Here is a 27,703-nt window from a genome sequence, read left to right on the forward strand (position 1 = left end):
TGCTTAAATGGGAAAAACAAAGAGAGGGAAACTGGAAAGTAAACTTCTTTCCTTTTGCCCACCATCTAACCTGAGGTGGATGGAGAAGCCACAGGTCAGGCCTATGGCAGATGAAATCTAGGATTCTTCAAGGAAACCCAGAGGGAACACCATCTTTGCTCCCCCAGCCCGAGTTTGCTGTCAGCTTTGTGTGACACTTGAGAGAGCACTGAAGACCCTCAAATAGCATAAGGTGGACTGAGGCAGTGGGTGCCAATAGGGGGCTTGACATTTGTTGACGAACCTACACCAGCCAGACTTCTGCCCTTTTCCTTTATCGAAAAGTCTAGGAAGGAAATTGAGTCAGAGACTCCTTTTACAGATGTTTGCTCAGATCCTGGTTATCTGAGCAAAGGAGCTGGGCTGGGCTGGCCCAAGGCTCTGGCTGCCAGGGCCGTGAGGCGCATGTACCTGCCACTCGTGTGACTGCAGCCGCCACGCAGGAGGACAGAATCTACATCATTAATCACTTGGCAGAGCAGAAATAGAGTTATTGAAACAGGCTCTGTCATGGGATAATAGTCCAGAAATGTCACCATTTATCTACTGAGAGGGCACTTTTATCCCCTGACAACAGGCTAGCCTACCGACATTATATCTTAATTAAAAGAAAAGTTAATCTGCGCCATTCCTTTTTTTGCCAGCCGTTGTCCTAAGCCTGGACGGCGTGTCGTGTTGAACAGCAACAGCAACCGTGGGGTGGTCATAACCTTTGGGATCCAGGCCTCGGCAAAAGCTTGCTAAAGGATCTAATGCCAGGGCAACCAACTCAACGAGCAAGTTCCTTGCCAAGTAGGGAGACTCAGAATGGGCAAAAAGAAAATGATGGCCATAAGAGAATAAAGAGTCTGTGAAAAATGTGTGTTGGGTTGGTGGGGGATACTGCTGATCGAGGGGTGGAGGTGGGGTGACAACTGGAATTTTCAGATGGGTATGTAGACATTTTCAAATATCTAGATGTTCGGTCTGATAGGGAAGGCATTCTCTGAATCTGATTACATTATCCTGCATTAGATCAACCTCCTGTTGAGTCTGCAATGAGCACGCTTGACTCTGGAGCGTCTACCAGACTGGGTTCTGAGTCTGGGAGGGGGGTGAGGGAGGGTAGGGGGCCTACCTTGTACCACTGTGTAGGAGGCTTCCACTGAAGACAAGTTGGTAATGACAGTGACATCATCATCACGGTTGGAGTTCTCAATGTCGATGGTGATGGATTTCTCCATTTCCCGGTGCAGGCTGGTCACCACCCCCGTGGGGCGTGTGACATTGGTGAGGCGCCCCTCGTGGTCATAGCTGTGGGATACATGATTGGACTCAAGTCACTTAGGCTGAAGACACTGCCAACATGGAGACCCACATAAGGGACAGACTCAAGGGTCAAAGCAAGAGGAACTGGAAGGTGGGGTGTCCGGGTGGTGTCACACTGAGACCCCTTGTCATAGTCATCAAACCCCAACCGCCCTGAGAAACACTGGTGATACTTTGCAGTACCCGTGAATACATGTGAGCTCAACTCAGTGAAAACATTTTCCCAGGTCTCAGGAGGGTGTGTTTAATTGTGCTTCCCAAGTTTGCCAGACAGCTCTTGTGTTCTGATTTGACATTGTAGTGATCCTGACTGACCAAGAGCTGGAGCAAGTGAAACGGAGTAACTTCAGTCATGAGTTAAAAAGCAGCCACTTGTTCACAAGGACATTGATAGACATTGAGAGGCAAGGGCAGGTAAAAGCCTAGCTGAGCCCAGAGGCCAAACCCAAGTTCAAATTAACAGGTGGCCCAGATGACCTCTGAAAGCAGTGTAAATTCAGCTGAGGAAGGCAACCCAGACACTTTACTTCACCTCGGATTGGATGGCAGCCCCAGCCCCTCCCTGACACTTCAAGGGGACTCCCAGACCCAGAACTTGGGCCCTCTTGTCAGCTTCCCAAACCTCACCTTAGCAGTCCCTGTCCCTCTCCCTCTTTACTGGAGACAATGCTCCTATTGTAATGTGGACACCCCCTCCATAAAGTCATTGTGATTTTATGTAATCGTTCAAGTCATGAGTAAAATTTCTCCACACAGGGACAAGTTAGCACTCCTGAGATCCAAATCTCATATACTTGTGAATATCTTCTGCTATGTAATTTATTTTACAAAGCCACTAAATTAATCTTCCTAAAATATCAGTTTTAGGATGTCACTTCTCTGCTGCACTAACCACACTTTTCCATTTGTCGCGCAATCAGAATCCGGCATTTGAGACTGTCAGGCCCTGAGTCTTCCACACTGGCACTGCCTTTCCCTTCCCCTCCAACTCATGGCCCTCTGGACACCTGGTCTGGGCCAAATGCCATCTCCATGCCTTGGCTGAGCGCACCAGGCTTGGCTGCACACAGCAGCCAATACAGCCGCACAAGGATTGAAGTACCAGACTCTCATATCCAAGGCAATGACGAAGGAGCTGGTTTTACAGAAACCAGTTGGAACAAACAATCCTGTAGTTTTTGAGATAATGGCCCTGTGCGATGCTAGATGCCTGAAACCCTTAGCTGGTTTGCACGCTTTCCCTAAATAACTACTATTCCTTCCACACACCCCTTCCTTTGAGAACCCTAAGGATCTGAGCCAGGACTCCCTCGCCTGCGGCAATGCCATCTCCGTAGTATGCTCTTCCAGCTCCAAACACTCCATGTTCATTGCCCACTCTGGTCTGAAGCCCCAAACCCAGCATGGCTCAGCACCCCATGAAGTGTCCCAGTGACTCCTGACCCCAGTTGTCCTCTACACCCAAGTGCGGGGTCACATAATGATGTCCCATTGCCTGGAAGTTGCCTGAAACTGAGCCTTCCTCCTCTATGTGTGGGGTCACCTCTCCCCTCTCTAGGGCTGGAGTTTCTCTCTCCGCTCCTTTGGCCTTACTATTTATCGGGTAGAGAGTTTCTCCATCTGGAAGACCCACTGTGTCCTGAGAGCCTGGGCCCACTTATATCTTAGGAGAGGAAAGTAGACCCCTCTTGGGGTCTCAGTGTAGAGGACCTAACTCCCCCAGAAGAGATTTGCTACTAGGAGGCTGCAGGAGGGAGATGGCCAAGTGAAACATTCTGGTTGGGGGGGGGTTAAAAGGAGGAGGAACTGCTAAACACTTGAGTGTGTCCCTGGGACTAGGCCCAAGAGTAACGTGGGCGCTTGCATAGTAGGTGGATGGCAAGGGCTGGTGGGGGGGGGGGGGGCACAGGGAGGGCTGAGAAAGCTGAATGGTGTGCCCATGCGACTTGGTCTCTAGAGCAAATATGGGGTGTGTGTGGCACTTTGGACATGTTTTTGTGATAAAACTCAGACTTTCTGCACCTGGGGTTAACCAGAGGGTCAAGCTATGTGGCTATCTGAGGACTAAGGGGAACCACATTAACTCGGGGGGCCATGGGGTGAAAGCCGTGGTGTGGAGAGATGGGAGGATGGTGACCCCAGAGAGGAAAGCCAGCAAACGTGAGCCCCACCCTTTGGCTCCACCCCATCGCTTGCCCAGGGCCCTGGCCTTGGGGGTGCAGGATCGTCCCCTGGGAAGCAGTGGTGGTGGGGTCACTATAGACCTCCTGGATTTAGAGGACCCTGAGACAGCTGAGCAGAGGTTTCCATGCCTGGGAAGCACTGGGCAGAGGGAAGGGACACTACGGGAGACTGGCGCCCTGCCCGCAGGGACAGGCTGGGAAGAGAGGACTTTCCCGAGGAAGCGAGGAAGCGCTCACTGCAGCATGGGCTGCCTTCCAGTGGCTTCTAGCCTGTGTGGTTTTGTCTTTCTATGAACCCCTCTCCCTCACGTTCTGAGTAAGGTTCTGTCACCTTGACAGGAAGTAGAATTTGTCTCTAATTTTTTAGCCAAATATGCAAAAAGGGCCACAAAACAAAAAAAAGCACTCAACAGCTTTTTAGGGGGAAAAGACAACCTTACAGATTTGAAACCCCAGCCTGTGACAAGTTGTGGTAATTAGATTTATCCACATTATGAAAATAAGAGCAGAACAGCTCTTTAAATCAGTAAAGATCATGCAGTTTCTATGTAACTTCTGACCATTCTTTAAACAACGTTTTTTTTTAACCAGTGGTATGCTGGTGGCAGGACAGTGCTGAATCATTCTTACTTTTCATTAAAATAAGCATTAGGGAAAATGCTCTCCAGACTCTTTTGGAAAATATGCTAGTTAGAGCTCATATCCAAGCATGCACTGATGATTGAGCTACTTCGCTGCAGTCTCTAAGTCAAGCCTCATTCAAACTGGACTCCTAAGGATGACATTGTTTATTCCCTCAGTCAAGTGAGTCAGCAAATGAGCTCTGAAATGCACTCTCTCTGGGTAGAATGACTAGGAGGGAAGATGCAAATCTGGGAGGTGTCTGGATGAACGCACAGCTCTGCTCTAACTCAGTGTGAAAGCTACAGTTGGTGCTCAGACGGTACCTCCAGGGACAGTCACTGGCTGGTAAAGTTAGTTCAAGCTATTGCCTTGCAGAAGTCTGAGGAAGACCACTCTGTTCAAAGAAGGAAGCCAGAGCAAGGGCCAGCAATGCTGCAATGCACCATATTTCCAGCAGGTGGCAACAGCTTCCTGTTACATTCTCCCAAACCCACTGGGCAACAAACAGGAAGTGAACATTCCAGGGTTTAGGAGTGACCAACAATGAGGTGTTCTGTTCTCTCTCTTGACAACCTGAGCTGAACTTACTAAATTCTCAGCTAGCAGCAGCATCTAGAAGTGAGCAAGCGCTCTGAGTGCAGGTGGCTAACGTGATCCTTCACTACCAAGGAAAGCAGGTGCTTACACTTTCCACCCTTGTGTCAGCCAGCTGTGGAGGGAGTCATGCTTCAGCACTGTCCTGCCACCAGCATACCGCTGGTTAACACCTGCAGGAGAGTGGCAGCTTTTTTTCTTTTTTCTTTTTTTTTTTGCAAAACAACTGGCAAGACTATTAAGTATGAGATAATTGTTAGGGGAAATATGACCAGCTCTTGCATCTTTTAATATACCTAGCACTTTATCTGTATTGATCTGCTTCTGCTAAGGAGGAAATTCAGAGTTTATCTACCTGTCTGTGCAATCAAGTGTGTTGTTGGACCTACTGGCAAATTACAGGAGCCCCACAGGGATTTTGCCTTATAGGTTCTAATTTCCGCACCCATGGCAAACATGAATAATCAGCAAAGTTAATCAACACTTGATCTCCCAGGTGTTGTGTGTGTCCAATATCCTGAAATTTGAAAGGCAAGCAGGCAACAGGAATTCCCGACTCTTGTAGGGAGGATGTTCAGTATTAGAGACCCAATAGAGCAAATCGTTCAGGCTCAGGGAGAGGGAAGGTAAATGCCTTAGAGCCATAGGTGGACAAAGTGAGGAAGACACCGTAAACGAATGATTCTAAAAGATACAGGATGGCCTGCTCTGAAGCTGGCTAGGTTAGCGCTACTAGGAAATACTTTGCAGATCAAATCTACTTACTCATAGAAGGTTGTCCATCCCGTCTCATCACTCTTGGTGGCCAGGAGACCGGTGTTCCCATCATAGGTCATAAGGCCCACCTCTAGGTTCTGTGTGGACACGACTTTGAGGCCCCCATTGGTGCCCACCGTGAGGGTGATGATCTGGTTGTCGGGCATGAGCAGGTGGCGGGGCATACCACTGCTGTCCCGACGGATCTTCAGGGAATTTCCACTATTGTCAATTAGTTCAGTAACATCATTGTCAGCACTGTAGGTGAAATTGTATAAGTACTCCCCTGTCACCAGGCTCACAGTGTACTGGTGGATGCCATCGGCATTGAAGACATACAACTCTTGCTCTCCAGGGGACGCAGCCTCATACTGGTTGAAGGCATTTAGAACAGGCTTGTTTTTGCTGACTGCCCTGATTCGAATATTTCCAAGATCTGCAATGTAGATGGTGCCATCCGGAGCGACCGCTAAGGATGATGGGGAATTCAAGATGGCGTCGGTGGCATAGGCATCGTCTCCTGAGTAGCAGTTGCAGTTGACATCATTTTTGCAGTCACAGTCTGAGGCTGCTCCTGCTAAAAGGCAGATCTCCCCATTGGTGGTTACCTGGCGCAGACGGTTAATCTTCTTCTCATCTGTCTCAGTGATATAAAGGACCCCCGTGTGAGAAATGGCAATGGCACTGGCTGACTCCAGCGCGGAGTGAATAGCTAGTTTGCTGAGTGAATAGTCAATGCCAGGAACCTGGCAGTGCATGGGACGGCCTGCGATGATGCTGACCTGGTGGTTCTCAGTGATGCGGAGGATGACGTTGTTCTCTAGAACATACAGGGAGTTGTCCATGGGGTTGACAGCAAGGTCTGTTGGCCACTCCAGGCGAACCTGTGGGTGACATGCATCAGATGAAAGATCAATCTGTACCACATGCAGTGTTTGACAGTGTGGGCCACTTACCTTGATCTTACGCCGCTGGGAATTTACTCATACACTGTACATACTAATGAGAAGTGCTAATTGTCAAACCAACTGCCCAAGGCCTACACTGAGTAAGTTCAACAAAGAGTTCATGGAGCAGACATCTACTATAGCATCTACAGCCCTGGAGGAAGCTATCAGCCCTACTCATGATGCTCTTCTCTGCCTCCCATGGTGGGACGGGGTCAGAGTCATCATTTATAGCTGTACCTGTAGTTTACTGCACCAAGGGGCAGGTGTGATCCAGTCCATACTCCACTCACCGAGTCATGGGCCTGAGGAGGCTACAACCATTTAAAGATGCACTAAAAAATAAATCTAATTCACAAAAGAGGGCCACGTGCCTTAGAAAGTGGCTCTGACTCAAGGGTAACCAATAGACAAGCCAGCCAGGGAACTACAATGTGAGTTCTGGCTTGGAAAAAAATGAACCAGACAGGCACATTTCTCCTCTGTGGGATTAGGAGCAGAAATCTCAGTAGCAATTTGTCAGTGTGTTGTGGAATTTGAGCTGAAATTTATGAGGCTGATTAAGGGTTGAAAATGCCCTTAGAGGGAGGGATCCTTAGTCCAGGTTGTCCAAGGATCCACATAATAAAACTTCAGCTTCTCCTGCTGTATGTTTGAGTGGGCACCTGTTCTCTGCTTCCAGAAGAGCCCAGACTCACGGATTATCACTTGCAGGATTATTGCAGAGGGCTCAGTTCAAGTGACTACTACCCAAAGTAAAGGTTTATATAGTGAAGATGCAATCATTTCCGATTAACAGGGAAGTTCTGATTGACACATAACACTGTACGGGACCTTCTCAAACCTGCAATAATGATAGAGAAGAGGTAATTACACAGTAACTCGTACCCTATAATCTGCCACGGCTGGAGTGTGTCACCAGCTCTGCTTTTCTGAGCAAGATTTTCTCTTCTTTCTCTTTTTCTCCTTCCTGTCTGACATACCCCATTCTATCCTGCTATCTAGCTCTTTTCAAACCTTCTGCAAACAACCTGTGATTCAAATCTCCAGTCCTTTTCCTGCCCCACTTGCAACCCAAATGGGACACCTGTGAGCAATCCAGGTCAAGCACCAGGTGTGGCTCAGTGATGACAGGAGCAAGAAGGTCCCACCTGAGCCACATCCATGCTGGAGTCACAGCTCAGTGGTCGTACGGCAGTGAGGTCGTTGGAGCCCAGCAGGGTGGAGATGATTCCATTCTGGTCAACCTTCCGGATCATTGTGGCATCGACAAAGTACATGAGCCCGTTTTTGTCTACCGCGATACCTGAGGAGACAGAGCAGGTCCTGGGTGTGTAGCAGGTAGGGCTGGCCAGGGATGTTATCTTGGGCCACAAGCCTTCCTGGGGGTATGAGCCTGCTCAGGGGGTGGCCTTGGCCTTTTCAGGCAATACCCCAGGAGCACACGCTGAGAGCAGCATCCCTACCTACTAGGGTGCTGGCTGCAATGCCCCCCAACTGAAGAAAGAACCTTGGACTGCAAATGAACCAAGGTTCTAAATGAATGCATGGGGAAATGACTTTACATCTGCTCCTTTTAGAAAAAGAAGTTATTTCCCAAGTTCACTGCTTGAGAAATTATTGGTAGTAAATTACTTGAATGCCCTTCACAACTGATTGCAACGAGGGTGGCAAAAACAATGATGCTGCAGACACAGACTCCCAATTCAAAATGTACCCTCCAGGAAGTGTTCCCAATTAAGCCTGGACTCTGCTCTGAACACTGGTGCCCTGGGGGGCCCGGGGCCCTGGCCAGATGCAGAGGCTCCTGCTGCTTTCCGCATCGCCACCCCAGTGCCCAAGCCTGAGGCTTCTCATTCTTAATCCATGCTGCCAGCTGCTTTCGTGGTAGCTACACATGCTAGCAGGAATTGAACCCGCAAATGATTGGTCCTTAACCTTAAGCACCTCTAAGTCCTTTTGCAAAGAGATGCACTGCTTCTAAAAACTATCTTGGGCCCCTGGAAATCAGACCCAATTGTAATTGCTACCACTCATTTGGCATTTACAAAATGTCAGGCACTGTGTTTTAGACTTTGTATATGATTGTCTGATGAGAGCATCTGGGAGTGGGTGGAGCCCCACTGGGCTCTGCTCTCCTCCAGCCCAGACAACAGGCAGTCACCCCCAGAGTTAATATTCCCTCCTCACTCCCTGTTACTGGAAGTGGTCAGAAATCTCCAGGTGTAATCCATCCTGTCTTCTGCCTGCAGCTTGTATGAGTGATGAAGTCTACTTCAAATAAATAACTCAAAAAAAAAAAAAAAAAAACCAACCAAAACCAAAACACAACAAACGACTTGCCTGCGTAGCAGAACAACCTATCAGCACTGACTTATTCTAGGAACTAGAATGTGTGTGAGCCCTCAATTTGGCTGCAGTAGGGAGGCGGTGAGGCTTGTGGCAGCTGTGGAGGGTAGGTTTACCTCTCGGGCTCATCAGGGTGGCGTCCACAGCCTTCCCTCCATCCCCACAACGGGCTTCATCAAAGGGCAGGCACTGCTCTCCAGTCCCTGCCACAACTTCAGAATTCCCAGCCAGGTCTTTGGCGCCACCCAGAGACTTGACACGGTAGATTCGGCGACTGTTGGTGTCAGACACGTAGAGGGAGCCGGAAACGGGGTCCACGGCCAGGTAGTACTTGTGTGCCGGGTTGTTGCTTTAGTAGAAGAAGCACAGAGAGAAATGAGGGAGCTGTGCAGCTGGCCTGGGGTCAAAGCAACGATAAGCATCCCAAAGCCTTCCCACTTTAGTGAACTGGAAAGATTCTAGCACAGTAACTTCATATTCTAAAACAGCGTGGCTCTTAGCTACTTCTAACTGGGCTTTGGAGAATTCCTTCTGATCACGTTAAAATGGCATGGCTTCCTTTAGCTCACCCGAGGCATCCTGCCCTGGTCCTGTGTCCATGTGGGCACTGGGTGTGCGTCTGTCTCCTTTATTTCCCCTGTGGGCTTCACAGGCTCCCAGGTGAGATTATGGAAACAAGCACTTTTCACCTCTGCTTTCTTAGTGCCTTTGAAGTTCTAGATCAGTAACCCCTGGGCAAGGGGGGTCACAGCAGCATCCCAGAGCCATCTCCAGTCCTGACATATTCTCAACAGTTTCCTCAGCGTGTCTATATGCAGTGAACTGGCACTTGACAGGGAGAAATGGGTTGTCTTGATGCTCTCACACCTGGAATCTCAACTGCTGAGAGATGCTACCTTCTCATCGTGGTGATAGGGATGTCCCACGTGTGGGCCCAGGTCTGCCAGGTAGGACCCCTACGCCACACTAGGAGGTCAACACCTTGTGCATGTGGAGGGTATTAGGAAGGCAGCACATTGCCAAGGCCTGGATCTTTCTCTGCCTCTGTCTATGGTGCTCTGACTTGGGTCGGGACTAAGACATGGAAAATGTGAACTCAACTCGGACCTAGCTGGGACCTTAGGGAAGTCTTGGCTGTCTTGAACCATAGATTCCTTATTTGGGAAATGAAGACATCAAGCAGGATCATCGCTTACATTCCTTAGGCTGGAAAGCCCAGTTCCTTCCCTTGGCTGTGACTCTCTGGTGGAGGTTGGGACTTCTCAGCTCTCTAGGGCTTGTGTGGTGGGGGCCCTTAAGTCCAGGGCGGTAGCAAAGGTTTTCATGCCCCACACCTAAGTGATCATAGGCCTTTTGTTTTCAGTTATTTTTAAAATTTGGAATTATGGGGAGAATGGAGCTGGGCCAGGGAAGGGAAGGTGAGGGAGATGAACATGTTAGATACACTTGTGCTGTAGACATTAGCTGGTAAATGACTGATGAAAACACCGTCATTTAGGCTGTGCCTTGATTTAAGGAAAGAAAGAACCAGGAAGCTATTTTTAGGAACAAACTGTGAATCGAGACTGTCTTCAATTCTAGCTTCTCCTCAGGTTGCTATTAAGACACATAATTGAACTAGAAGCCAAGGTCTTTCAAAAATTCCAGTCTTGATAACTAGTTTCAAAGGGTAGGCTACCTGGCTTCCTTTCTTTTTCCTTTTCCCTCTACTTTCTCTTAGTCTAATTTTTTTGGGCTATAGTGTCATTAGAGAATATCCACCTATGCAAAACAAATTAGGGCAGAAAGGGAAAAAAAAAAAAAGAATACCACTTTTTAATTAGATGCTGCACTTTGCTTCTGAACCAACAGTAGCTGGCAAGGTCCACAGAAGGATGAGAGGACTGCACACCTGTGCCTATCCAGTAGCAAGATAATTAATTCTAGACTTTCTAGGGAGTCCCACTCAAGGAAGCTGTTCAAAATCTCTGGCAGAGGTGCTGGCGGGCGATTGTGGGGTCAGTTCTGGCTGGGGCGCCCTCATGCCCAGGGCTGCCGCTTCACTCCAACCCAGGTCCTCACAGACGCTCAAGTTGATGGACAGCCCTGCTCCCACACCTGGGCCGTGGGGAAGGTCAAACAACCAGTGGAAGGGTATTTCCTCCCTGGCGCTACTGCTCCCCCCCCTTTTTTTAAATTTGGCCTGATTGGGGTACCTATAAATATGGAGGTGACTTAAGGAGCAGAGGACTCCTTTTAGGCAAGCCTTTCCTGCTGACTTTGATGATCTTGAACAATCTGGCTCAATTCTCCCTCTGAGACCTGACGTTGTGCAGTGTATGCTGTACCCGATGCACGTGAATGGTAGCAGCGTGGTTTTAAAGGAGAACTGTGGCACAACAGACACGATCTGGACAGAAAGTACTTGATCTATACCCTTCCTTCTACTTAAAAGTGATATAACTTCATGAAAACTCCTGATACATCTGACTGTTGGACTCATTCTGACCAGCAGATTGGCAATTAAGTTGGTTTTTTTTTTTTAAATGACCATATATCTAGGGGAAAAAAATCATTAATCAGTTGAAAATGAGTTTTTGACCCGTTTCCAGTTCATTAAAGCATTTGTGAACCCAGTCCAGCATTTACAAAAGCCAGAAGTTTGCCTCGACTGTTTAGCCCAATTACGGCCCGCACTGAGCAGTCAGGACAGAAGTTCACTGAGGTTCATTATCTTGCACTTGCATCTCCCGGAAATTCTAATTACTGTCAGCTTATTTGGTTGCTTTTTGACTGCATTTCATAATTGCTAAAGCTTATCATATCCACAACACACAATTAGCACATAAAAAAGTTACTATATTTGGTACATAAAAATATACAACATTATACAAGCAGCGCCAAACAAAAAGCAAACACGAGGCAGCAAACGAACCATATCAAATTATATGGGAAAGAGCGCTTCGTCTTACCTATGTTTAAACTCTTTATTTCTTTATAGAAAGAAAACAGAAGGAAAAAGAACAAACAGTTAGCTGAAGAATTGATGATAAAGCAAACATAACATTTTCGTTTCTTGTATAAAGGGGCCCAAAAGAGGCAGTCCTTTTTTCCCCTTCTAGATGACAGCTCCTCGCTCAATTATTGGGAAGCAGCCCTGAAAGTGAACTCCTCCTGGTCATTGGGAATCAGACAAAAATGCTCACTTTTTTTGACCAGTCACGTGACTGTCCCATGGTGCAGGTGGCAACAGGTGACACGGGCTTCTGGCTAGCGAAGTGATGGCAAATGGGCTCCCCCTGGAGTGCCAGTATCTACCGACTGGCAATGGCAACTAGGAGATTGGTCACTAGCAAGACTGTGAAGCCAAATTCAAGGTCAGCAAACTGACTGGGACTCATTTGTATGTCTGCCTGGTGCCACCTGGACCCCCTTACTGACCACAGGCATTATGGGATTGCACACGTTCTCCTCAGATCTGACCCCCGTTCCACCCACCAGCCCTCTCCCCCCTCACACGTACGCTCGGGCCCCTGAGTCTGTGTTCTTGCTCACAGAAACACTCACAAATGAAACCGATAGACGATAACATCCTCTCCTAACTGAATGCCAAAGACGCCGGTACCAGTCCTTTTTGGAAAACTTGAAAAGTTTTGTGTGTGTGTGTTTTTTTCTTTTAACAACAGAATTACATTTAATTAATTCAATAGGAAAGGACGCCTCCTCTCTCACAGAGGAGGCTGGGAAGTAAAGAGAATAACTCCCCATATCTGAGGCTTCCAGGCTAAGGTCAAAGGAACCCCTCACCCCTCTCTCCCCTCAAACCCCTCCCCCATTTCTGACCCAAGAGAGGAGGCTTCAGGGAAGGGACAAAGAGAGTTTATTTAATGCCCTGATTTCTGCTTAGGTGCAACTCAGGCCTCTGCCGGGTGCCATCATTAGAGGCTGGTTTGCACAGGGATTACATTTTTATATTTTATTTTAACGTGTTAGTTTTTTCAAAAAAAAAAAAAAAGTTAATTAAATGATGCCGATAACTCCTGAGCTCTGACTGACATAGTGCAATTTAAGATTCATTCTGTAAAGCCTGGTGTGTCAGGGTAGCAGCCGGGAATTCTCGTGTCTATTTTATATTGCTTAATGAAAGTGAAATGTTATCTGCCACCAGTGGTAGTCATATTTGGCTCTTAATTATTGCAATATCAATTCCACTTTTTTTTTTAGTTAAGATTTTGTGAAAAGACTGGATGGGATTTGGGTCTGCAGACCTGACCTACTTCTTTGCTAAAGAACATCTGCTTTAAGTTGATTATTATAATGTCTGTGTTGGGGAAAGGCGAAGTGCAGAGGTGTAGGACCAAGTCATTTGAAGAAAGGCTAAGATCACTGCTCTTTGAGCACTGGCCCAGTCACAGGGTGAGTGCTTAGCAGGCAACAGAAGAAAATAACAGCGTTATTGAATCAGTTTATGTGGCTAAGCGCAGTGCCTCTAGCGTGAGGGACACACCTGGGCATCCTATCCATGGCCTGAAAAAACAGAAATCCTCTAAGTACCCAATTTGAGGAAAAAGATTTAAGAACTGAGATGGATTAGCTCCGCTTACTGTGGAGGCTTGAGGACTCCTCTGTGAAGCCTTCAAGGTTTCTCCAAATAGCTCAGCTGATGGCCCGCTCATCAGACTCTTGTGATTTACATATGTGAATTCTTTTCCTTGTTTGTCGTGACTGGAAGCCAGTAAGTGACTGTGAATACTGCTTACTCATCTCCGGGCTGCTGGTTCTTAGTGGCGACCCCAAGAGAGAGTAAGGGCTGGGAAACCGGGTTCTGGGTCGAGGGAAAAAAGGAATGAGGCTGCTTCTTGAAGTCTGGGCAGACTGTATGTTGGAGAAGTTCCAATCCCCCCTAGTTGGCTCACACTCAGGAAAACTGCAGTCAGTTGGGACCACTGTCTCTAGTCCAACTCCCTCTGTGCCACAGAAGAGGGTGAGCACAGTTTGTGTGCTTTTTTCAGTTGGTTTGAGTTCTAAATAAAAAATGAGTTGGAACACATTTCATATCAGGGAGATGTGATGATGAGGCTCCCATGTAGTTGGATGATCACCAGCCCTTTGGGCCTGGGACTGGCTTCCAGGGATGTTCCTTCCTACTGCACACACCTGGCACCATCACAGGGCATGGGTGGGCCAGTGAGGACGTCACATTTCACTGTTTCCAGCCAACTCAATGGCTATTCATTACAATAGGTTGGGTATTCTCAACACAACACAACATGAAATGTCCATACTGTGAAAGAAGCTTGATAAAAGTTTCCTCAAAATTTACTTTTTACATCATATCATCAATAATCAGTTGGGAATATGAAAGGGGGTTTTCTGATTTATCAATACTCTGAAAAAAATTTGGACCTGCTAGACTGGAGGAAAAACTGAGCATCTTTAGTCTTCCTGTAGATGACGATATTACAAAATCACTGTCATATTAAAGAGGACCAAAAAGGGTATCAGATAACAAGTAGCAAGCAAATACTGGCCGTATTTCATAAAAAATAACAGGTTACTCATCTGTGTTTTGTGATGATTTTCACTAATGGTCATCCTTTTAAAACTTGCACTTTGATTGTTTTTTTTTTTCTTACTGTCGATAACATTTAGTTGTGTTCATCCCCAAGCCCTATAAGCTTCAGGCCCCATGAGACCTAGATCTGTCTTTGGTGAAAGGGCTTTGAAGACCCTTTCACCAAGGACTTCAAGGAGCCAAGGACTTCGGCATCGCCACAGTCTCACGGGGTTCTGCTCTTGTCATTCTGGGTCGGCTGCAGTATTGTTTTTGCTCTCTGACCTCTGTCTCTATATCGCAACCACAAGAGGAAACATGTGGTCTCTAGGTCACATGCTCTATCCTGGTTGAAACTCTCAGGCAATGGAGATGCTGCCTTTCAGTTCAGCTGCACTCACCCTCCTTCCTACGCCCCAACTTTCCACATCACTTCCCCTTACAGCACCAACACATCTGGGCCAGACAATTCCCTTCCCTGGTCATCACTTCTGAGCCAGGATTCCACAGAGCCACCCAACAGCATCATCAGAATTGTAGTCGGAAAAAATTATCACAACACAATTTTACAGCTGGAAAATTAAAAAAAAAAAAAAAGCCCACTTTAGAATTTCAAACATTACGAAAGGTGTGAAATTCTTATGGCTATTTAAAAGGGCCAAGTTATTGCCTCATCCCATCATTCATGGCCTTTTATTGAGGTCCAGCTCCTAAGATGTCCTCCATGGGGGGAGGGAGGAAGAAAGTTTTTCAGTGGCAGAAACTCACTCTGAGATGTTAGTTTACTCCAATGCTTGGGCTCTGGGAGGATCTGGACAAGGCACCAGTTACCAGAAGAGAAATGGGTGCTAGAGGTGGACTCGCAGGCTTGGGGGAAGCATTTTGGAAAGTATCTGAACATATCTTGATGCTGGTGGAATCAGAGTGGATACGTAATAATCATTTCACCTAAGAAGGTGGCTTTTTCCAAAATCAGAAGTGTTTCACATGTGTAGTGCTCCATGCTTTTTTGGGCAGGCAAAGAAAGAAGGTGGGGAAAAGGACAGTAAAAGATTCACGGGAAGAAATAAGTTCTGATTCAGAGGCTCAGCTCTGGGTTGGGTAAGTGAGCTAGGGATGGGCACTAACTCCCAAAACTAAATCACTCAGCTGCCAACTCACAATAGAGAAAAGACATAAGCAAGACAGGTCTCTTCCTCCCCACTCCCTCCTTTTGCTGGTTAGTGTTTGGAAGAGAAGGGATTGACAGCCCTTTGTTTTCAGGTATGTAGTTGGAAGAAAAGAAGAATCAAACCAGTGTTCTTGGAAAAGTTTTTTTCTAATTGTGTCTGGGTACCTGGCTGATGAAAGCAAGAATAAGCCCAAAGGCAGTTAGGACGGGGGAAAAGCAAAACAAAACAAAAAACAAAAAAACAACACACAGGTGTCCAGGGAAATTGGGAGTCTCGCCCCTTTCAGGTGACTGCAATGACACCATGTGCGTATGCAGTGGCTTGTTCTCGTGGGTTGTTCGCTGGGATAACTGATGGCATGGCCCTACTGAGCTGAGAGACTTGGACTCAAGGACAAACTCCAACCAATGGGAGACTTCGGGGCTATCTCCTTTAATTGAAATGATATGTCCAGTGAGGACCATGCATTGCTCTAAGGGCAGAGATTCCAAAGGTGTCTGTTCTAGCAGAAGTTCGCAACCAAGGGTTCCAAGACATGTCCAGACATAACAGCACGTTGTCAACTCCAGGGGAAAATCAGAGTTAACTGATCCTCACACAGACAAGGGTGAGAATTATTTCTGCGGAGAGGATCAGACTTCATGGAAGAGCTTTAAAGGTGGATTTGATGGGGTAGATAAAGCAGAAAAGATATTTTAAGGAGAGTGAGCAAGAATTGGAGGTGGGAACCAAGCAGGCAAGCATTGATTTGGTTCTCGGCAGGAAGAGTGGTGACAAAGAAGGAAGGCAGGACACAGAGGGTGACAAATGCCAGATTCAATAATGGAACCCTTGTAGAAAGGCACAGTGCTCCCTCAGCCTGCCTCCATTGCCAGCAGGATACCTGAGAAAAAGAGGGCTCTCCTGGGGCAAAACAGGAGGAAGCCTTCTTGGGGAGAAGACCTAGTCGGGTGCTCTAGGAAAAGCAATTGTAAGATTGTCAACTGAACAGCTTGAGGGTTTGCTTGCTCTGCCATCCATCCTCCTCCTCCTCCTCACTAATCAGCCTTTGCTTATCACACCCTTTCACCCCACAGCTTCTCCCTGTGTGTTGTCATAGCGGCCCCTTGATTGGCTCTTTTACAATCAACTTGAACTAATGTCACCTGCTCCAGTGCCCGCACCTCCTGTGGAAGGGGGTGCTCTCTGAGGCTGGGTTTCATTTCCTCCTGGACTCAGAGTCCTGCACACACTTGGCTCCCTCTCCTGTTCTGCTGGGTCACCGAGACTACAACTTTCTCAGGGCAGAGATGGGTGTCCTGTTTTCTTCTTACCACTCCCAGGGCCTCGCATAGTCTCAGCTCCCAAGCACACACAGCAGCACTTGCTGGTGGTCAGACTCATCTCTCTCCAAAAAGGGTCTCCAAGGCGCTAAAATACAAGTGCAACTTCGACTCCATTTAAGCCCCTCACAAATTAGCTGAGGCTGCTTCAGAAGATACCACCATCTACTCCGCTGCTCGGGTCGAAATCCTAACCATCACCCTTAATTCCTCTAACATTTTTTCCTTCCTTACACCTGAGTTGTCAACAGGTTCTATAAGATTTACCTCAAAAATATATCCCAATTGAAATACTTCCCTATCTCCTTGGCTACCATCCTAATCCAAGTAATCATCACCACAATTCTGGACAACGGCCTCAGTCTCCTTAAGAGTTGTCTTGCGTCCATTATACCTTTTCACCACTGTTATTTGTATTTCTTTCTCTCTCTCTCTCTTTTTTTTTTAACAGATATTTAACAGTTCCCTCCTCTAGGCTTAATGACTTGGAATCAACTCTCCTGGAAGATAAGTTTCTAAGAGTTTTTGTCGAGCACAGGAAACTTCAAATTTAATAGCAAGCAACAATGAGGAGGTATCTACCAGAGGTGGGCAGAGGTTACTTAGAGAGGCCTAAGCAGGGAGTTTAAGACTGTCGTAGTGAAGGCGAAGCTCCTGGGGATTCACAGAGAGACAGCAAGTCTGGTGCTCACGGCAAATGCCTGCATCAGTAAATGACTATCAGTGGTTCCCAAACTTCGATGGGCATCAGAAGCTTCTACAGAGCTTGTCAACGGTCATTTACTGCTTTGGTCTTTCTTTACCAGTGCCTTTGGGGGGACTCTAGGTAGCTGGATTTTTACAAAGCATTGCTTTAGAATTCACTGAAACAGACTAAACGAGTGGTTTGGTGTGAAGCCTCCACATGTGGAGGTCTCTATGCTTACCCAAGCTCCACCCAGATACCTTGACATAAAGCTTTCACCCATGCTGTGTAAGTCAGGAGTTGACAGCTGTGTGTGTTATATATACACACAGCATCTCCCCAAATGCTTACTTGACTCCAAGGCTAGGTTTTGATTTCGACACATCACATGGAAAACACACACACATTCTCTCTTTCTCTCCTCCTGCAGAACCCCATGTAAGCCACTGTTTTACCCAGGAAAGCTCTGGAGTAATGGGAACAACAGGGGGAAAAAGTTACTTTTCTGTGCAGTCATTTACCGTAACTCCAAGATGCTGGTCACGTTTCGGGAGGGGAAGATGCGCCGGATGTAATTGAAGTCGCCAACAAAGAGGCTCCCATCGATGCCAACAGCCAGTGCTACTGGCGCCAACAGCTTGTTGCCTTCAGCAAGACCATTGCAGCTGGGACAAGAAATACTCCGCCGGCGGCCATTGCCCATGATGCTGGTGATGATGGCAGGCTGCTGGGTCAGGAACTGGTTCTCCCCAGTGCCTTTGTGTAGGATTCCTGGGGGCAGTGAGAGCAGACATTACTGCAGCCCTCTGGGGAGGTCACTGCTATCAGCCTACTGAGGGCAGAAGAAGGTGACAAAGAGAAGGGGGACTGTAGGGGACTCCAGCCTCTGGGGAGCACCTTGATTTCTTCACCATACTGAGAACAGTAAGATAGGTGGGCCCCAACATTATGGTACTGGGTGAGATAACACTTACTGGGATATCAGAAGAAGGATTGTTTAGTACAAGAAGGCGGGTCGTCTGGGAAGGCGAGCCCAACATTCGCTGACATTTAAAAGAAGATGGCAAAACCTATGAAGTATTGTGGCATTTGATGCAAAATGACTAAGGGAAGTCAGAGTGGGGAGTGGGGGGTCTGCCACTTAAATGTCAAGGCTGGAGAGAAGATTCCAGAGGCAAGACTGGGCTGCGCTGGGAAAGCAGATGAACTCACATACCACTTTTGACATTGAGGATGTGATGCTTGTCCAGGGACCAGCCCCCGAGGTTGGAAGGGTCCAGCTCAAATCCCTGAAGCAGGGCTGTTCTTTTCTCCCACAGGATTAGACTGGGGCAGGTCTCATATTCAAACCCGACTGACACTGCAAGACAAGATGGGGGAGGGGGAGGGAGAGGAGTATTTACTTGATGACACCAGCACTTGCCCCCCAGAATGGGAAACACGTGTTCTGGCTAAGAAATTCAGTTCAGAAGCTGAACTCAGCCTGGCTATTTTATGTAGCCATCCATGGCGGTGGGGAGAGCTCTCCCCTGGATGGCTGGCTTTTGAAAATGGCCCCAGTGACACGGAGGGAAGGGATGACTCATTTAGAAACTGAACACCACTCTCCTCAGAGATGGCAGGCGAGTTTGTCCCGGCCTGTGTTCACGGCATGCATTTTTTCTATTTTGTGCTGTTTATTTTCACTCACTAGGAGAAAGACTTGTGGAAGTCTTGTGACTCGGTTCTAAGAAGCAGCAGCTTGCAAAGTCAAGGCACTGTGTGAGTTCGCGGGGGATTCCCGGGAGTGCCAGGCCAGGCATCGTGGGGGCCCAGCCTGCCAATTACGTGGCTGTCAGTGGGGAGGATAATCCGAAAACTACTTGCAAAAACACTGCACCTGCTGTGTGGGCAAATGGGGGTGGGGGGTAGGGAACTGGGGGCGCTGGTCCCCACTTGGTCACGCTGCTCTTCTGTCCCCACATGTGACACTAGGCAAGGGAAGACTCCATCTCTCAGTGATGTGGAAAGGAGTGATGAGACACACTGCCGAGATGCCATACATTTTTAATTGGAACGCTGCTTCAGAAATATGAGGCATTGTGATTATTGCTATTCCTACTACATTAAATTCTTAACTACGTGTGTCACCTTTGGGGATTCGCTGAAGCTTCTTTTAAATCCTGAGATACAGCAGTGTCGATAGGAAGGAAAGACACATTTTATCTTCTAAAAAATACCATATATTTCCTAGCTTGTCCTCTGAAGAGCCCAAGTAACAATGACCGAGCCAGTAGCAACGAGAACAGCGATTGCCCAGCTTGCGGCCTTGAAATATTATTTCTCATTAAAAGGAAGCAGGGCTCCTTGAAGAAATGGCTGGAGCCAGAAATGAACAAGATGAGGACAGGCCATTTTATCACATCAGACTGCAGGGAAGAAATAAAAATCTACTGGGGTCATACCCAAAGGTTTTGGGAGCCAGACTGAAGAGAATTCCATGGACCAAAGATGGGGAACTCTGGTCATTGTAAAGAGAATAAATTCAATAGAATGAAATGTACCAGGCCCATTTCTATTCAAGACCTATGAGTTAATAGTAGTATTCCATGTTTATTTGCTACCTGTGGAGAATTTTAGAGAACCACCTCAAATCGAAAACTAGGACATACAACAAAAGAATCAAAGATTTAGCCTTTCTTTCTTATTTGAACAGTATCACAAGTAACCAACTGGTTAAGGAGAAAATACTGCTATATAAAAGTATTCTGGCTAATAAGTGAACAGACAATGAAAACATTAAAATATTATTTTGCAGGGCCTCTCTGGTGGCACAACGGGCTAACACGCAGCATTACGAGGCTAGCCACAGCTGCCTCAGCACCAGTTCGACCCCCGGCCAGGGAGGTGACCCACAGGTAGCAGCAGACCTCTCCAGTTTCATCCGCTGCTCCCATCAGCAGTGTACTTAGTCAATCTGCTTGTTCTGCTCCCCACTCTGTCTCTGGTGAATCCTCTCACTGCCCTGCTCTGGCCTGTACCCCAGTTCTGTAGGCACAAGAAAATATTTAATAAAATATATTATTTTGCAATCCCAGGTGACCTAACGTATCTAGCCATGGAGCATTTGTGGCAGCTGAAATCACTACAGCACAACCTTTCTGATAATATACTGACATTCCATTTATTACACCTAACTACATATGCATTTTTTACACTTATACTATGTTAGCTGCTTCTGGATGGAAGAAGGCATCACTGATCAAGCTGTCCTACTTAAGAAAAAAAAAATCAAATCTGAATCTGAGAATGCCTCAAGATCTAATATTAAATTATAAGAGACATGGGCGGGAGGAGGAGCATGTTAAACAGGGACAGGTGGGCAGTCAGCAACCACAGCAGACTGAGGGAGTTCTGCCGGCAGACACACTCTTCAGCAAATAAATCAGAAAGTTAAAAAAGAGAGACAGAGATCGAAGTGAGGAGCCATGCCTGAGAACATCTAATAGAATCAACCAATTGCCAAAGGTGGATCAAATTTGGATTCGGATTCTAATAAGTCAGGTATTCGTGATTTACAATGCTGAGACAACTGAAATCTTGAACGATGATGGGCTATATTTAATATGAAGAACTGATTGTTGTGATCATATTGTATTTTCATATTGTATTTTTAAAGAGTTTGTCGAGATCTATTCTACAAATATAACAGATGAAATGATGTGATGTCTGGAGCTTTATGGGAGGCAGGAAAACAGATGAGGGTCAGGAATAAAGAAGATTCATCACTGAAAATGGTAGATGCTAGAATGGGGGGAGTGTATTATAAATATTCAGTCTGATTTTTTTTTTGGTTTACTTCAAGCAATGATTTTATTATGACACACTGCAAACTTACACCGAAGCAGACAGGATAATACCCCTCACACCCCCACTGTATTAGGGGTTAATGGTGCATCATGCATACCTCCTAAGCCCCCCTTCCCAACTGCCAATTGTGAGCACAGCCATCTCTACATGGTGAGCTCAGCTGGGGGTCGGGGTGGCAGGGTTGGGGAGGTCAAGCTGGCAGCATTGGGGTCACCATCCATGTTATTTAAGATCATAAAAGGCCAGCTAGTTCAGTGATACCTGTCTACAGGGGCCTCTGAAGCAAATGCAGCTACGAAAGAGGTGGCACAGAAAAGAGCTGATTATGGAAAATCTTGGTTTCATTTTGGATAAGGAATGAATGAGGCCGTAAAAGCCGGCTGCAGTAGAAAACAGGATAGCCATAACCCAGGGATTCACACTTTTCTTATTTTGACAACCTTATCTCATGCTGTTTCTTAAAGAAATGATTGCTTTTGCTTTTTTTTTTTTTTCTTCTGGGGTGGTGGTAGTGGTAAGTGATTACTGTCTCAGTCCATTTGGGCTGCTATAACAAAATTCCATAAACTGGATGGCTTGTAAACAACAAAAATATGTTTCTTTCATTTCTGGAGGCTGGGAAGTCCAAGATCATTGTGACAGTAGCAGTTACTTTTGATACTGGCTATCATTTTAAGGTTGGCTAAAGCCTGAAATATATATTTTTTATGAGCTAGAGTTTATATTAAATGCACTAGCTACTTCAACAACTTATTGCTAACTTATTAAGTTACAAGCGCCACTTGCTGATGAAGCAGATTACTAGGGCCCTACCCTGAGCATGTGTAACCAGCGGGAAAAACGCCTTTGGGCGCTGTCCTGTCCATCTGCACAGTGGGGCCTGGGAGAGGACCTACGGGAAAGGGTTACTGGGGGATTACCCACGGACAGACACTTAGCGCCATAATCTGCACAGAAGGAGTGTCTGATGAACACTGGCTGCCAAATGCAGTGACGAATTTTGGGTTTTGGTAAGCTAGCATAGTTCTTGAAAACTCACAAGCCTGTTGCTGATAAAAATACGGGAGTCTGGATTTTAATTAGTCCCAGACGGTGTCCTGCAAGCAGGAAATATAGTGGGTAGGTTGCTATTCATCTGCAACTCACAACTCTGCAAAGACGTGTGACTGGCGGGGGCCCTTCTCCTGTGGTCTTTCCTAAGGAGGGTTGTTACTCGCTCAAAAGCAAAGCCCTGAAACATCACACACCACATCCGACACCCCACCCCCAGAGCTCCATTTCCTGACTGGTGTGTCCTGTCCCAACTACAAAAGCTTTGCGTAGAACGTGGTCTCTTGCCCTCACCCTCTACCCCCTTCACTTCCGCTATTCTCTGCATCCACACTGGCCTTCACTCTGTCTTAACATACTTCATTCTTCTCAATTTTTCTGTTAGGCAAAGACTGCTCTTTTCCTGATTTTCACATGGCTTCTCCTCGTCATTTACGGCTCTGCTTCCATACTACCCACTGAGGAGTCCTCCTGAACCCCAGAAACTGTTATCCCTCCTTGCCTATTTACAAGACTTATTTGAATTTTCATATTGGTAACTATCACTACTTGCTACTTTCTCTGCTCTGAGGGTCCATGGTAGAGGATTCATATGTCCCTCTTATCCACCTCTGTGTCCCTGCCTACTAGATACTGGCGCACACTTAGGAACTCAATAAATATTGGTTAGATTAGTGCATGACGAAGTCTAAGAACCAAACAATGACATACCGACAGCGTCAGAGAGTCCATACACCCTTTGTCCATATGCATCTGTCTTGTCCCAGATGAAGGTGTAGGCCAGGTTGGGGGAGGCTTGGAACGACTTCTGGAAGAGGTGCCCCTCCACGGCCACCATCAGGTGAACCTTGATGAGGTTCAGGGGCACGGTCGACTGGGTCATGGTGATCTTCAGCAGTGACTTGTAGCCTGCAGTCCTGGAACTCAGGTAGCACAACTTCACATTGGAACCTGGGAGCTCGATCTCTTCATGAAGAACCTGGAGAGGAGACAAGGGGGCGGACACACTGCATGCCACGCAGCCTGCAGGGGAGCGGCTCGTGAACCCCATGCTGCCCATGGGCCTCTCGCCCCACGTGGGTGCAAAAGCCACCTCCCACTGCTGAAGAAAAAACTAAAATCTGATCCCACACCATGGAGGGAAGGGGCTGAGGTTATGATTTTTGGGTTAATAATTATTCTTGGTCACTGTTGTGTTTCTTTTTAAAAACCACACTGTTGGCAAAAGATGTAAATAAGAACAGCAGGCTTTATTGCTAGCTGCATGCAAGGAGGCCACGAGAGGCTGTAATTATATGAACCTGCAACTTCTACTGACAATTGGTGTAAAGCAACAGGGAGGCAATAATGTAATATGCCCTCTGTCGTAACACCGATGTAGATCATTAAAGTAACTCTTCTCATGTATCTCTGTGACTAACAGGAATAAAAAGCAATTTGCAGGTGGGATGCACATATGTATACTGTTTTAATTTTATTAAAAGCTCCGGTGACGGCCAAAGTCTTGAACAACTGTCTGGAAACATCTGGAAGGTTCAGGAAGGATTCAGAGTTTTGCCTCCAGTGGCTATAAATTGTATTGTATTCCTACTTTCTTGTCCCTCCCCCTTTACAGTTCTTTCTGGTCCTCCACCCTTCCATGCCCCCCTCCCACCAACGGGGAGCTGATGTAGTGGGAGAAGAGCTGGTGGCAACTGCCATTCCTACCTGGGTCTCAGGCACAATGGGATTCTGCCCAGGAGCTGCATTGAAGAAGGTGGATAGTGGGGAGGAGATGATGATTGGATCAGGCCGGACAAAGCCACTGAGGTCACAGCTGGGGATGGAGTTCTCCTCTGTCTTCATTACTAGGGTGTCCATGGCATAAAAGCTATTCCACGGCAGCCAGACAGTGCGCTCCTGGCTCATGAATGGGGCTCGCTCAAAGTGCAGCGTCAACGAGGCACCCCCGTTGGCAATCAGGTCAAACCTGGAGAGGGGAAAGTGGGATCACTGAATGCAGAAAGCTCACCTTCAGACAAGGCAGGGGTTCCATACCTGTGGGCCGAGGAGGAGCAGAGCACAGTGGAGGATGAGGGCTTTGGAGGCTGACTGCTGGGCTGGATGCCAAACAATCACTTAGCTGTGTAACAACTGGGCCACTTACAACCCTCTCTGAACCCTGATTTCTTTATCTGTGGAATGCAATAATTCTAACAGCGTCCCAATATGGCTGAGAGAATAAAATAGCATAATAAATGCAGAGCAGGGATCCAATAATTAAGACAATGAGTTACATCTAGTCCACCGTCTGTTTTGGTAAAAAGATGTACTGGCAAACTGCCATGCCTGTTCCTTTATGGATCCTCTCCAACTGTTTCTGTGCTGTGATGGCAGAGCTGAGTAGTCGCAACACAAATCATATGGCCTGAAAAGCCTGAAATATTGACTCTGGTCTTTACAAAGGATGTCTGGTGGCTCTGGTGTAAAGCGCACACCATTTCCTTAAACAGGAATTACAATGGAGTAAAGTGAGGGTATATCAGCATCAGTCTTCATCAGAACGTTCCACTCCAGGGTCTATTTATAATTGGAAGTGTGGGTCTGTGGCTGTCCCCTCTCCCATTTTGCCCTGTTTCTGATATTTCTAACAGTTATTCTGGAACTACATTCCTGTTGGTGCCTCAAAGTTGCATGGAGGTGCCCTCCATGGTGGCTCAACCGGTTAAGTGCCACTTCCGCACCACCCGGCCCAGGGGGTGACCCACATGGCGAGGCAGACCTCTCCGGACCCTCCTGCTGCTCCCCTCAGCAGCGTACTTCGTGGATCTGCCTGTTCTGCTCCCTGCTCTGCCACTGGTGAAGCCTCTTACCACCCCTGCACCTCTGGTCTGTATCCCTGTTCTGTATGCATAAATTAATAACTCTTAAAAAAGTTGGATGGAGGTGTGCTATGTGTTTAGTGAAACAGAAGTAGTTCTTTCCCAGTTAAAAGAAAAGTTTCTCCATTTTAACATCAACTCTTCCACGAAGGTCTCGGTTCTTGGAAGGCAGAGGTGATAGTTCTTTTGCCATCTCTGGTCCTCCTTAGCAACTAACAGTGTAAATTCACAGCAAATATACAGATCCCACTGGCTGTAACCAAATTTGGTGACACTTCTGGTTTCTGGTAGACTTGCAGTGAATGAACATAGAGCATGCACAGTGCAGATGATTTATTCCATTGCTTTGCTTATGGATTTATTTACTGGACATGCAAGCTTTGGGGGGAGATTTCATAAAGGACACAGAAGAGAGTCAAATGCTTTGAAGTGAAATTGTTCCTCTCTGCCAGACAGAAATGAATGTTTGTGTTTCACACCACACAGAAGATTGGGAGATTCCTCAGAGCACACCCAAACCCCTCCTGTGACTTCCAAGGCTTTGTATCCTGAACAAGCTGCAAAATCACTAATCCATGAAGTTGGATGGATGACCCAAGAAGTGGATTTGGGGCATAATTAGTCAGGAGGGGTGCAGCAGTATTAAGTGTGTGTGTGTGGGGGGGGGCAGACAGAAAGCAGGCCAAGAACTAAGAAATGGCCTCTTGTGTCACCCCACAACTTTGTAGGACAGGAATACTAGAGCCAGGGGAGTGCTGTATAATATAGTCACAAAGTGACACTATGCTTTAAAGTAAGTCTGATATAGCCACAGAAACATATGAACACGGTATCAGAAATGTATTCAATACGGGCATGCCCAGTTTTACTGCATTTTCTTTATTGTACTTCCCAGATATTGCTTTTTACAAGACCCTCTGTGAACAAAATGATTACAACTCACCGAAGGCTCACATGATGGCTAGCATCTTTTAGCAATAAAGTATTTTTTAATTAAGGCATCTACTTTTTTAAAGGCTGTAATCTGATTGCACATTTAATAAACTACAGTGTGTTGTAATTATAACTTTTAAGTACGGGGAAATAAAACTTCATGTGACTTAACTTCAGGGCAGTGGTCTGCAACCCAACCCGCTATATTTTCTGGTGGTGTGGGATTTGGTACAAGTCACTAGTGGTCATCTTTGGGTTCAACGATAGGAGGGTTGGCCTACTGTGGCCTGGTAATTTTTGTCACTACAGCTACTAGATCATTAGAAAATCTAGCAGACATAGAAAGTCAAGACTGTTTGCCAGAGAAAGTCAAGATCTAGAGTTCTCACTTACATACTAGGTTGTACAAAATAAGAATTGGTTGATGGCAACGGTTATCACCTTCACTGGGAATAGAATGCAAAAGTTTGCTCTTTTTCTTCTGCCCCAGGCAAGTGAGGGTCGCCTTTCCCATAGATTTCGTCTTATCTTTTTATACTTTTCCTTTATACCTGGACTGCAGGCCCAATGGATGGATAAATGACAGAACTTTCATCTTGTTGGGGGCTCATGGGGGCATGTGTACAGTTAGAAGATAAAAGGGCAAGGTTGCCACCTCCTCACAGCAGGGTGTCTGCCAAATGTCTTTAATTAGATGACTCTGATTATATCCCACCCCCTCAAAACAGGAGTAAAAACAGCACAACTCCTCAAGCCACAGATAAAAGCAGAAGGGGCTCACCACAGGACACTGTCATGCAGATTCCTGTCACCCTGCACTGCCTTTGATTTAAAATAGGAGTCACTTTCCAAGAGTTCCCATCCACTCTCCTCTTCCCATACTCCAAGACATACGCACGCGCGCGCACACACACACACACACACTCACACACACACTCTCTCACACACACACACACACACACGGCATTTAGCTGTCATGCAAAAGGGAGGGGATGGCTCTTGGCATCACAGGACATGTTGGCCTTTCTGTTTATTTGTGTTTTGATACCAAAAAGTAAACTATATCTTCAGGGTGGGGGATCCTCTCCTGATTCCTGGCATGTGGAGGATTCCAGTCCACAAGGGGGAGCCACATGCTTCTAACACCACAGCACCCCCCAGTCCACACAGGGCCCAGCCCACCAAGCTACTTACGTGCCATCTTGGCGGGTGATGGTATAGCCGTATTTTGGGTACTTGACAAAAGACACGTTCACACCAACCAGAGGAGTCCCATCTGTAGTTACTACTTGGCCTCGGATGAGAGAAACCAAGCTGAGAGGAAAAGAAACACGAGTCTCTAACATGCCTCACACAGGAGAATCAGCTGCCCTGGGTGGACAGGGGTGGGGCTGTTCCATTGCCACAGCAACCTGTGCCCCCTCCGACCCTTAAGGCAAGGAGAAGACCTGCAACTTTAATTTCTGGTTTCCCATGACCAAGCCTCCGAGGGATCTCA

The 27,703-nt window shown here is 46.9% G+C and overlaps 1 protein-coding gene across 2 annotated transcripts in view; it reads right to left on the bottom strand.

Annotated features, from left to right (window-relative positions):
* Positions 1-27,703, bottom strand: part of TENM2 (teneurin transmembrane protein 2) — an 895,709-nt gene that overhangs the window by 36,039 nt on the left and 831,967 nt on the right. For both annotated transcript variants that reach the window (XM_004689796.2, XM_012730132.1), the window contains 10 exons: positions 27,400-27,519; positions 24,119-24,380; positions 23,123-23,390; positions 18,729-18,872; positions 18,034-18,283; positions 11,752-11,772; positions 8,917-9,149; positions 7,603-7,757; positions 5,514-6,388; positions 1,157-1,332 (listed from right to left, as the gene is read on the bottom strand). In XM_004689796.2, the coding sequence (XP_004689853.1) occupies positions 1,157-1,332; positions 5,514-6,388; positions 7,603-7,757; positions 8,917-9,149; positions 11,752-11,772; positions 18,034-18,283; positions 18,729-18,872; positions 23,123-23,390; positions 24,119-24,380; positions 27,400-27,519 (2,504 nt within the window). The remainder of the gene's footprint in view (positions 1-1,156; positions 1,333-5,513; positions 6,389-7,602; positions 7,758-8,916; positions 9,150-11,751; positions 11,773-18,033; positions 18,284-18,728; positions 18,873-23,122; positions 23,391-24,118; positions 24,381-27,399; positions 27,520-27,703) is intronic.

The sequence above is a fragment of the Condylura cristata genome, unplaced genomic scaffold, assembly GCF_000260355.1.
Source record: "Condylura cristata isolate star-nosed mole 26May11 unplaced genomic scaffold, ConCri1.0 scaffold00026, whole genome shotgun sequence".
In the NCBI taxonomy this organism is placed as follows: Eukaryota; Metazoa; Chordata; class Mammalia; order Eulipotyphla; family Talpidae; genus Condylura; species Condylura cristata.